This window comes from Zeus faber (assembly GCF_960531495.2).
Source record: "Zeus faber genome assembly, chromosome: 14".
In the NCBI taxonomy this organism is placed as follows: domain Eukaryota; kingdom Metazoa; phylum Chordata; class Actinopteri; order Zeiformes; family Zeidae; genus Zeus; species Zeus faber.
Genome location: NC_137200.1, coordinates 22,269,688 through 22,282,162, shown reverse-complemented (window position 1 = coordinate 22,282,162; position 12,475 = coordinate 22,269,688). Strand labels below are relative to the sequence as shown.

The 12,475-nt window shown below is 44.4% G+C and overlaps 2 protein-coding genes across 2 annotated transcripts in view; both read right to left on the bottom strand.

Moving 5' to 3' along the window:
- The window catches only part of cxadr (CXADR Ig-like cell adhesion molecule), a gene marked incomplete at both ends in the record, with an annotated part of 60,257 nt that extends 56,444 nt beyond the window's left edge, over positions 1–3,813 (bottom strand). The window contains one exon of the mRNA XM_080014045.1: positions 3,762–3,813. Coding sequence (XP_079870171.1) covers positions 3,762–3,813 — 52 coding nt within the window. The remainder of the gene's footprint in view (positions 1–3,761) is intronic.
- Positions 3,814–5,064: 1,251 nt separating this feature from the next.
- btg3 (B-cell translocation gene 3) lies at positions 5,065–11,514 on the bottom strand. The gene is made up of 5 exons (XM_080013744.1): positions 11,409–11,514; positions 9,985–10,196; positions 7,941–8,078; positions 6,936–7,143; positions 5,065–5,686 (listed from the first exon to the last, which is right to left on the bottom strand). Exons 2-5 carry the CDS (start codon positions 10,155–10,157, stop codon positions 5,450–5,452), a joined length of 756 nt encoding a protein of 251 aa, XP_079869870.1. The 5' UTR covers positions 10,158–10,196; positions 11,409–11,514; the 3' UTR covers positions 5,065–5,449.
- Between the last annotated feature and the right edge of the window lie 961 nt (positions 11,515–12,475).

The window sequence follows — 12,475 nt, the reverse complement described above, 5'->3', positions numbered from 1 at the left end:
AAACCCAGCCAGGGCCTTTGGAGTGCAGGCTTACCAGGTAACGGCAGACTGCAACAGCAGCTTCCTTACCCGCTGGTCGCTAGTTTGACTCTTGACTGCCGACTCCAGGCAGCCCTCAGGGAAGGAGATGTAGCGATGGGAGGTTTCAAAATAAAAGGACAAGCTGGACCTGGACGTAGAACTTTGACAGGGAAACACAGAGAACTTCCGTGCCCAAGGCTGGAATCGGACCAGACGTGCCAGGGCGGGCGTTATGGGCGAGATGCCCTGAGATGCATGTCCCTCAACATAGGACAAAGAAGGGGTCTAGGACAAGGGTCTGCAATGAGGTATGACCACAGGAGCCAGATGTGCTCAAAGCAAACTCTCCGAGGGCCCAATCCCTCATAAACCTTGTTCCTGAGGGTTGATCATTTACAACAGTAAAGGTTTGCAAAGGTTCCTCTACCTATGAACCATCCTGTCAGCTTGTGGGGATTTTGAAATAAGGCTGGGGCGCTACAAGGTTGCTTATACACTATTATATTAGGTTGGAAATCGAAACGTACGGCACATTTCACCCCTGCTCTAGAACACTCCCATACCTTGGTCAAAGTTGAATATATCATCAAACTCCCTAAAGGCCCAACATATTCACTCTATTGTGTAATGTTATCAAGATGTTTCACAGCTCGTGTTTTGAATTCCACCCGACTCCTGGATCGCAGCGAAACCGCCTCAGAGTGAGTTTCTGTCCAATCGGAAGGACGGCAGACTTTTCCATGACCACCCATGGCCACATTTCAAAATGACAACGTCCAACACCTAAGTCATCTTTGACTTTTAAGTCAAGATTATTTCACATCATGCGGGAGGGAAATCAGCCTTTAAGTTATTCTGTGAGAATTCAGACCCTGGCAAAAATGTGAACCGCATTGCCCCCAAAAATAAATAAAAAAAACTCCCTGAAATTCCAGGACCCGTGGAAGTCCTGAAAAAGGCCGCCAGGTTTGACGTTGTGCTTCTGATACGTCCGTCATTTGTGGTTTGTCAACAAAGAGGCTGCTTTCAGGACTGTCTGGGGGTCTGGCGTGTTCCATTTTCTGAAAGGTTAACCTGTCCGCTGTCAGGCGGAGTTGTGATTTGTACACCGAGGAACGGTTTGTTTCGGGGTAGAGGTTAGGTTACCCTAACATAATAAAAGTTTGACTGGGGCTGGGTATCGACCAAACTCCGTCGTTCGAAGTCCTCGAACATTTGATGGAAATTGCGTATGTTTGTTTTTGTTTTTTTTGAGTGCTACCATTTGATGTATCAGTGGCGATGAAGTTGCGAAAAACGTTTAAGAACAACGCTGCTGTCCCGTCCCGTTGAGTGGGAGGGGTCCACAGTGGCTGTGTGAGCGACCTCAGTGGCTAGAAGTCTCTCTGGACTGGGACTGGGACTGGGAATAAAGCAGGCTCCAGAACACGCTCTCCACTCGAGTGTATTAAGGCGACCGTGGACGCCCCAACGTTGACATGGAGGGAAGGAGGGACGGGGGGGGGGGAAGGACCGGCCGCCAGAGCCAAACAAAGCCCCTCGTTATCTTTCTCAGTCAAACCACTGGACTGGAAAGCCCTGGTCCCCGACGACACAGCGCCGCGGCCTCCCGGAAAAAAGAAAAAGAATAATAAATAAATCGAAGTACAAAAGGCATTGTCACAGGAAACCAAACGCAGTGAGAGAAGCGGAAAGCCGCTGCGGCGGTGCCATGAAGGCGTGAGGGAGGAGGAGCGGCTTCAGTGCAAATTCCACTGTAAAAACCGACGCTCGGGTCATCAGAACCGGCAGTCGCCATACTACTCCGCCCACGTCGCGAGTAAACAGCTGACAAAAGGTTATTGCACATCCACACGCTCATTCAAGCCCGTCGGCTATTTACGACCGCCCATTATTAGTGTGGTAAAAAAAAAAAAGAAGAAGCTTCGGATTCGTCGGAGTAAACGATGGAAATGCTTTAAAGACGTCGTTCCCACTGTGGCTTCTCAGGCCAAGAGAGAAGAGATTTGAAGAAAGAAAAAAAAAAAAAAGAAAAAACACAAGAATCCATCTCATCTCCCCAACAAAGAGCTTTGGGGTTGGGGCTGTGGTTCACTATATTAAGTTTGAGACATTGCTCAAATGCCTCAGTCTATTATTATTATTAGTATTATTATTGTTTATCGTTTTTTTTTTTTTTAAAAGGTCTACAGTATTGTCCTGGAGTATTGCTTTTTGTTAACATTGGAGTTAAGTTGTGTTTATTTATTTTTCACGTTTCCGTTCATTATTAATCATGGGGTTTATTAATTATTTGCCCTTTTTTGCCTATTGTTCATTTATTTTTAAAGGTAAATTTTCCTGGTCTATTGCTAATCTTCAGCTTTATATTATTGGGGTTTTTTTGGGGTTCATCTTTTTCCGTACATTTTTAGGTAAATGTATTTATTCATTCATTATTAGCCTTGTTTTTCTGCTTTATTGTCAAATTGTAGGTTAAAAAATGTTATTACCTTATTGCCTATCTATCTATCTATCTATCCATCCATTTATCTATCCATCTATCCATCCATAATCCATCCAACGAAGCACTGATTGCTTTCCAGGTGATGAAATGAAAAAAGGTTGTGGCGGGAGGAAGATAAAGGTCATTGAGAAGGGGGGGGTTGGGGGTGGCAGATGGCGGACCCCAAAAGCAGCTCGTTGGGGTCCTCCAGCCACAGGTTGGAAAAACGGATTGAGCGATTAATCTTGTTGAGACTATCAACGAAGGAGGAGGAGGAGGGAAGCCTTTCCAAAGTCGAAGGAGAAAGAGTGTTGTCAAGCAACTTTAAAGTGCAATGCCAGAGCATTGTACGTGTTGAGTGTATTACAATATGTACACACACTATATATATATATATATATATATATATATATATATATATACACTTACTATATACACACATATATACACACATACAATATATATATATACACACACACACACACACACACACACAACATATATATATAGACAAACAGACAATATACACACGCACACACATATTCATGTATACATAGAAACATATTATACACACACACACATTTTTTCCTTGAGATGACTGGGATATTTTCTTATTTTTTCCCGGTGAATTTTCCTCCATATCGTGATCACAACTAAGCCACCTCTGCTTTTAGCCAATTCGCCGCGGGTATGGCGGACCCCGCCACCAATCACGCAAAACAGGCAAAACAGAGAAAGCCGCCGCACGGCTGCTTGCGACGAAGCCCCGGACAAATGAAACTATCCAAACACGGAGCACGAACTAAATAACCACCACTTCTGCAACACTCCCGGGGCTCCGGCGGCGGACCCGGCGCGAACACCGTGAGACCCGGTCAAATAAAGCAGCGGAGCCTCCACTTTCTGCGGGAAACTTACACAATTACAACCGACTCCGATTTATAACTTGACAAAAAAATAATGTTGAATGTGCGCCGGGACGCATTCTAGCCCCAACCAAAAGCAAAACAAAAAAACAGGAATATCTGAGTGCGGCTTTACCACAATTATTCTCCACTTGTGGCCAGAATTCAAAATAACGATTAAAAGCATGAGCATGTAGTTTAGCGCCGCGCCGCCCCGCTCCCCCCGCCGGGATCGAGGCACCGAAACCCCGCCGGAACTCAAGCGGCTCCTCGGCTCTTTTCTTCTCTTTGTTAGTTTCTCCTTCTTTCCTCCGTCTTTAATCCGCTTCTACTCCGCTTTCCAAACTCACCCGCCATGAGGCCGAGCAGCAGGCAGCACAGCCGGGTCGCGGTGGGCTCCATGGCTCTTCTGGCTCTTCTGGCTTCTCGGTTCTAATTCCCCGGGCGGCGGTGGAACTCGGGGCGGGGGAGGAGGCGGCGGAGCTCCGCCGAGCATCCCCGACCCTGCAGGTGCGGCGCCAGGGGGGTCACGTGGCCCGGGGAGGCGCGGGGGGCGGCCCCGCTCGCCCCCTGGCGGCGAGAGCCGGGAAGCGCCTGTTGAATCGCAATCGCTTCATTCCGCCAATTCCATTTTCAGTGTGTGCGGGGAAATAGACATGGTGAGGGTTGCAAACAAACAATAATAACAATTAAAAAAAAATATATATATATATAAAATCATATTAAAAAGATTAATACAATTATAAAAAATGATAACAATAGTAGTAATAATAATAGCCAAATATAATACAAATACAGACCATTAATAACAAAAACTACTAAATACTTACAGTATCTTTTTATCCTGTTAAGTCAATTATGGCACCGCCTACACACAATATAAACTCAACTCCTTAATGGATCCACTTTCAAGTTTGACCATCTTAACGATCAATTGAAGATATTTTCTCATGTACTTAATTTATAAGTATTTATTTTGCACAAAGGCTTTCAATAAAAATAAAACCACTGTAGCTGTATCCGCTGTACAGAAAGAAAAAACAAACGATTGTTATCATAGTGGAAAAAACAGCGTCACACTAAATATGGAGAAGGAATTGATTTATTTTGGCCTGAGGGCCGTAGAGCGCTTCCTTAAGTCGGTGCTGTATAAATAAAGTTACTATAAAGAACATGTGTCGAACAAAGATGTCTTGATGATCCTCCGCTGAATATCTGTTTTCTAGAGTTTGGTGTCAGTCTTGAATTAAATACCAGGATGGATGCAGAAAGTGAGCATCAAGACAGTCAGTGGATACTTGGGCTCCTGGTGTATATTATCTGCATTTTGGTAAAATAAAATAATATTGACCTGTACAGACGTTTATATAATCTTTGTATGCATGTTTTGTTTTGTTTTTTTTGGGCTGGCTGTATAATAACAATTCCACAGCTAGTGATACCTGCTTCTAGGAACACATTTTATAAATAAATATAAGTTCTAAAATTCCATAAAAACTGTTTATAATAATAATAATAAAAATTCCATTTTGTTACATTGAATCAAACTTTTCCAGGGTAGCGTTGTCATATTCCAGGACAAAACGTTTTTCCAGCTAAACAGGAATACACGTTCCAGGACTTTAAGACCTGACTGCAGCACAGAGTGAGAAAAATTCCACTTTGACTTAAAAATGTTTTTTATTAGGTGTACAGAAATTAATAATTTTAAAAAAGGTCTATAATTTCATAATTCTACACTTTGAATAAATAGACGCTGGCTCAGAAGAGGACGGTCGGTGGAAGCGCACACATCAATCATGTTCCCATAATAATAATAATAATAATAATAATAATAAAAATAGAGTACTTACTCCAAGGCTACTACAGACTTTCAAAGCACCTAATTAAATATTCATACTTTATATCAAACTATTACAAAAACGCTCTAAAGTGCAGATCAGAGTTTCTGTCCAAAAACCCATCACAATTTTTAACTATAAAAATATTGAAATTGGTCAATTGGTCGTCTAAACGTTCCATGGAGACTAAGTGTTTTTTAAGTATAACAGTGAGTGGCCGGGTAGAAGCCGGGCCCCGTCCTGTAGCCCGGCGGCCCCCAGGCCTGGTGGTGCTGCGGGTGGTGGTGGAGGGGTCTCAGGTGATGGTAGGGAGGCGGGGGCGGTCGGCCCCGGGGCCGGAAGCCGGGGTGAGGCCGGGGAGGAAGGTGTCCCTTCCCCCCCCCGGCCGGCATCCTCTTCTTCGGGTGCCACGTGAGGGCGGCGGGGTTCAAGGCCTGGAACCAACAACGGCAAAGAAATGAGGTTTATTTTATTTATCGTTTAACTTCCTAAGAATAGGAATTTAATATTTATGAATTTATTTAATAGGAAGCACCAGGCATGATCATGTTAGTCATTAGAAACGTACAGATTGGTTGGAATGGTCCAAAATAAAAGCCATGCAATGGTAATTACCCACAGAAATACAACGTTTTTCGTATTTCATGGAAACGTAACTTACTGAAAATGTCATCCGAGAAAAAAAAAAACCTCAGCAAATAAACTCGGTGCCCGACACGGCGCCAAACGGCCACCGCTCACTGAGAGTGCAGCTCTGTTTCCACAGACAACACGGTGAGTTTCTAACAATGAGAAGTTCTGGTTTACAGGCAAACATGGACGGTTGTTTTGAGCACCAGGAGGGTTGCCATGTGTAGACCGCGTAGTGGTTGCACGGCAAGACGAGCAACCAGGCGAGGTTCAAGTAAACTCGGAAAATCGTGCTGCGTTTCAGAGAACCCGGGAAACGCACCCAACACGACTAAACTGGACCCCATGCGTCGCTGTCTGCAGCGATGTTTATTGTTATTCCAATTAAAATTACGCGGCTCAAATCTGATTGGCCAACGCTAACAACACTCAGTGGCGCGACCTTGTGACTAAAGTAGAAACTACAATGGAAGACTTGAGACAAATGACTGAACAAACTTCGACCTACAAGAAAAAAAATTATTAGATGCACGGAAATTATTTCTATACATCATCACTTTAAAGAGTCCGTTGTGAATAATAATCCTAGATCTTTAAGACGGAAGGTAAATGCATTGGCTCGTTTCACCTTGGACTTATTCCTTAGTAATAATTTCAGTTTGTGAATTGAAGATTCACTCTTTTGCCGGCGTGACTCCAGAGCCATTTAAAAGATTTGTTCGTTACAAACAAATCGCTTGCAATTCCTGCTAACTAATTAACTGTTAATAATAACAATAATGATAATAATAATAATAAATAATAAGGACATTTCAATGTGTTTGACGCTTTTAGTGGTTAACCGTATGGTGTGGGATCAATTCATTGTCCCCAAACTGGGGTCAGCTGCCCCCTAGAGGTGCATGAATGAATGGTAGGGAGCCCACTGCAAAAGATATTGATTTCAAAAGGGAGATCAGCGTTGTGTCAGCAAAGTTTCAGACAGCGATTATTTTTGCCTCGCCCAATTCTGTACACGACACGATCCGGGTGGAGCTCCCTGGAGGTTTTTACCTGCTGAGTGGTGGTGCCACTGGGGGGGGGCCGAGCTGAGGAGTCGCGCAGAGAACAGTCTTCATCAGAGGAGGAGGAGGAGGAGCCAGAGTGGTAGTCGGACGTCACCCTCTCCAGAGCGCTCGCCACCTTCCTCGTCACCGCGCCGCCGTTCTCCTCTGCGTCCGTGAAGTTCGCCACTGAGAAGCACGGGTTCTGCTCGCCGTATCTGAAAATATTTGAAAGATTTAAAAAATAATAATAATAAATTCACAGACGGATGGAAAAAGCTGAAAATGTCGCAATATAGAATAAAAATAAACCAGAGGGATACACTTTAAAATAAAACGATGAATAATATAATTTTGGCTGAACAGCCTAATGATAAACAAGAAAAAAAAAACATATATAAAAAACGAATAAAAATAAAATAGTTGGCTACATTAAACAAAATAAACATGATAAATTAACAAAATAAATAAAAAAGTTTTTTTGGCAATATGAAATTAAACTCTAAAATTAATAATGGACCTCTGTATCAACAGAAGTGTATTTTGTATCACAAGTTTTTGTACATTAACTAAATACAGTGTGTGTGTATATATATATATATATATATATATATATATATATATATATATATATATATATATATATATATATATATATATAAATAAAATATGGGATTTTTGGTTAACAACATCATCTTATGGATTTCCACTTTAAAATACAAACATATGCCTCTATGCTGCTTAAATACTAAATCAATTACAAGTTACAAAGTACATTTTTATCTGTGATGGGCAGATATTATCATTGAAAAAAATAATAACAATTCATTGAGATTGATCCTTAGCGTCCCTAAGAAACAAGAATTGTCATAAATATCAAAGTGTTTTGGAACTTGTAACACATTTTTAATAACTTTGCCATCAACCATAAAATTAAAGTATGTGAACAGACTTTGAATCACATGTATATTATTTATTAATCAAATTTGATGTATTTCTTGGGGTCCAGACTGACCTGCAGCAGACCTCTCCGGGGTCCACCCACAGGGTGAGCTCCCGGGGGAGACCCAGGTCCGGGTACTGGAGCCCGCTCTCCTGACAGGCCCGGAGTAGCTCGGGGTCCTGCCCCTGGAAGCCGTTCACCCTGATGCATCTGGAACAAATCAATACAAACAGCAACATCACCATCTCTGATAAGGAGCTAAAACAGTATTGTTTTCACAGCGTTTTCACTTCCAGGCTATTTGATGGGTTGGAGATAATAATTTAATACAAAATAAATTGTACAGTTGAGTTTAATCATTTTAATGATCGGGGGGAAAAAAAAAATCTTTAATAATTTCTTTACCGACAACCAGTTGATTCAATAAATGAAACTGATTAAATAAGAAATACTCTGCTAGTAGCTGCTAGATGATGCTTCAGAAAACCTCCAATTCAATGGGAGTTGATGGAAAAAAAAAACAAATGTCTGAACGCACATAAAGGCCTGGCCCCTGCTCGGCGTCAGGGCACCAGGCAGAGTTTCCGTTAGAAAAAAATAAATAAATAAATAGGTGTCAGTCCACGTGTCCTGGAAGATTTCAACTTCCCGGACAAATGGGAGAGATTCGGGTCAAATATTATCTGTGTTCATTGAGCTTAAAAACAATTGATAAGCAGGCTGTATAGAGAAGGACATCATCAAGGCATGTAGATGTATAATATATTTTATAGAATATTCAAGATATAATAACACAAATAAAACACAGTTAAGTAAACACCATTTTTGAATAAATATTACTACTTGAAATCAAATAATTTCCAATCGTGAACAATAAGTAACAAGTGCAGCCGCTTCAACATTTCACCCAAATAAAATTTGGACAAATCAAAAACCAAATAAATATGACAAGTAGGTCTAAATAAATAAACTTTGTGGTGTTGACGTCCCATCGACATATTTTACACAATGAATATTCACCGCCTGCTTTAGGGCGGAACTTAAAAATCCAAGCTATGGGTGTATGTGTCCGTGTTGTCCACGACACATCATCTTTCTGTTTCTCCTCTGGACGCTGAGCTCCGTCTCCGCTCCGCGTGTGTTTACAAGCTCTACCTGTCCACGAGGGAGGGGCGGGGCTTAGTTCTATATCGACAAACGTGATTGGTCAGAGGTGAGTGAAGCTTTCAGATCAGCCTCAGATCGTCCAAACCGATTGGCTTCCCACAGCAACTTGCCGAAAGCAGAAATGAGCAGATCGGCAACATTTTTTAATCCAAATGATCCACCCAGCACTGTGGAGGGAATTATTGTCACCGGACATTATGAGATTTCAATATGACTGACTTCAGATTTTCCCGGTCAAATACCGGCAACTACTGGACGGAAAGGCTGGTGCCAGTGGCCCCTAATAATGGACATGAAGGCCTGGCCCCTGCTAGAGGCGTCAGGGTACCAGTGGTGACTAATAGCGTACATGAAGGCCCCTAGTAACGCATATGAAGGCCCTTAATAACGCACATGAAGGCCTAGCCCCTGATGGGGTCATCAGGCTACCAGTGTCCCCTAATAACCTACCCGAAGGCTCGGCCCCTGCTGGGGTCATCAGGCTACCAGCGTCCCCTAATATTCCCGCCTGGGGCGCTGTTGGCACCGTGCTCCGGCGGGTTATCTCCCAAATAGGAGCCTTTCTGTGTGGAGTTTGCATGTTCTCCCCCTGCTCACATGGGGTTTCCTCCACCTCACGTCAGTAAGGACCCCCCACCAAAAACATGCACCCATCATCGTCTGACCAGCGATGGACATTTATCACCTGGTCCCCGGGCGCGTCCACGTATGCTGCCCACTGCTCCTTGCTGTGCCCCCGGAGGAAGGACAAGCCAGGATGGGTCAAAAGCAGAGAATCCATTTCACCGGCCACCATCAAAAGCATGTGCATGTGTGTGTGTGTGCAAGCATGTGTTATAGTGTGGTGTGTTGCGTGACTAATAAACACTGTTTCTTTCTTCACACCGAAGAACCAGCCCCTCGCTGGGGTGTCGGGGGTACCAGGGGACCCCCCCCCCTAAAAACGCACCTGAAGGCCTGGCCCCTGGTGGGGGCGTCGGGGTACCAGTGGCCCCTGAACTTCTCCTGCAGCCCCACCGCGAGCCGCTCCACAAAGCGCTCCACCTTGTCGGGGTCCAACTTCTCCGCCTTCCTAAGCAGCCTCTTCAAGAAGAGCACCACGGCCGCGATCTCCCTCTTCATCCTTCATCTGATCGCGGCGGATCCTGGGAATGAAAGAAACTAAAGGAAACAAAGGGGATTCAAAAAGGGCATTCCGGAAAGTTCAGCCACTACATCCCTGTTACACTGGACACATTCAGAAATGTTTTTGGTTTTTTGTTCCCCCCACCACCACCACCACCAGGTGAAATTGTTTTAGAGACGTTACTCTCAAACCAAAATGCGAGTGTGATCGACGCCAAACAAACGAGACGGATCCCAAAAGCGCCGGGATGAGTCGGCCAGCGTCACCAGCTGGATCGCAGTCTGGCGGGAAGGGCTCCGGGAAGGCGGGCTGCTGTGACGCACCGTTTCCGGTAAATCCACGTGACTCACGCCGCGTTCCGAGTCCCGTGGGAGAGAACGCGACCCGCGTCCACCCGCTCGGAGACGCCGTCACCGATGACTTCTGGCTGCGTGTCTCCCGGTCATTTATTTCCCCCTCGCCGCTTTTCTTGAACCCGCTTTGCTTGTGGGGCGACCACCGGGTTTCTGTGACAGCTTTTTTTTTTGCATTCTACTGAAATACATCAAAGAGCAGCTGGAGCCAGCGGAGCACGGCGCATTTGAGCCGTTCAATGAAATCCACCGGAGTGATCGTACATTGAAAAAAATAATAATAATAAATAAATGTTTGCCTGTTTTGAGTGAGGGGAAAGACGGCGAGCAGGGAAACACCGGAGCGAAGGGAGGAACTGGGCAACGACGAAATTCATCACACTTCCAAGTCGGATAACAATTACTTGGGAGACGGTGGGGGGGGGGGGGGGGGTCGAACATTCATCCGTTTGAGGATTGTCGGAAAAAAATGAATCAAAACAAAACAAAACACGACTGTCTGCAGAGTTATCAAATGAACGCACACGTGACGATAAGTGACCACCCGAGCGGGGTTTTTAATGCCCCCGGCTCGCGGTCCCCACCTCTCCCACGTGGCCTTGAACGCGGCGTAGCAGACGTTTTCCTCCCGCGCTCCTCGGCGGTGGGACAACGAGCGGACGTTTTCAAAAATCCGGTCGCTCCGCCGCCACCGGCGCCGGCGCTCAACACCAACGCCGCCGCGGTCATTGGCCGAGCTGTCAACAACAAAGCCTTCACCGTTTGAGCGCGACGTCAAATGAGCTCTGATCCCAAACCGATCAATGAACGTGCAGAACAAAAACAACGTCGATTTCGATCCGAATCAAACTCCATTTAAAAAAAAAAAACGCCGACGGAGATGCAGCCGCTTACCTTCCCTTTCTTTCTTTTTTCTGTTTGTTTGTTTGTTTGTTTGTTTGTTTGTTCGTTCCCCCTCCTCAACCACGCGGCCACCGAACGGGCGCGTTAAGAGGGGACGGCGAAGCCCCGCCCGGAACGAGTGTAGCCCCGCCCGCCGCCGCTCTCCCGCCCGTCGATTGGTCCGGTGCTGCGCGGCGTCATAGACACCGGAAGCGGAGCACAGGCCACTTGGCTGGCGCTGGAGACGTGACGGGGAACCAGGACCCTCGGGTTTTATCTTTATTTATTATTATTATTATTATTATTATTATTATTCTTATTATTATTTTTCCACTTTTTAACCCGCTACCTTTCTTTTATTATTTTTTTCAACCCTATCTATTTTTTCAACCATTTTATTGATTTCATCTCTCATTCGTTTACTATTTAAACGGACGCTCTCCGTTCGCTGCTGACGCTCCAACTTCGACTCTTTTGTTTTGGGGAAACTGTGCAACCAACTTATATGTGTTTGGCCTTAACTTCGTTACCCGCCCATGCTTACTGCAGAAGATTACAGACAATCCGGTGAAACAATACCAATAACAATTAAATCCATAGTTAAAACGCAAACTCAATTTGAACAAACCGCGTCCCCTAGAGGGCTCCCGTGATCCACCTAAAGGAAACCCTCACCTCCGCTCCGTCTTATTTCATATTCACATACACGCGCTTTTCTTCTTCATTCTTATTATTGTTATTATATCTTAACTCTCGGGTGATGAACAAGAGCGGCTTGGGGGAGAGCTTGATTTTCTCATGTTCGATTCTGGGTGTTTCTTGTCTAACGGAACGGTGGTTATCAGTCTTTAGTAGGGCTGCGTGATTATGGCTGAAATGATGACCGTGATTATTTTATTCAGTATTGTGATCACGACTATTTCTCACGATTGTTCATCCATTTTTTGGGGAACGGGGTTATTTTATGGCACTTTGTAAATCAACAGAAAACCGCCCTCACAATAACAATGTATTTTATAAACCTATAAACTCAGGTGAGTGGTTTGACTACTTGAATTGTAAAGGATATATACGAAATA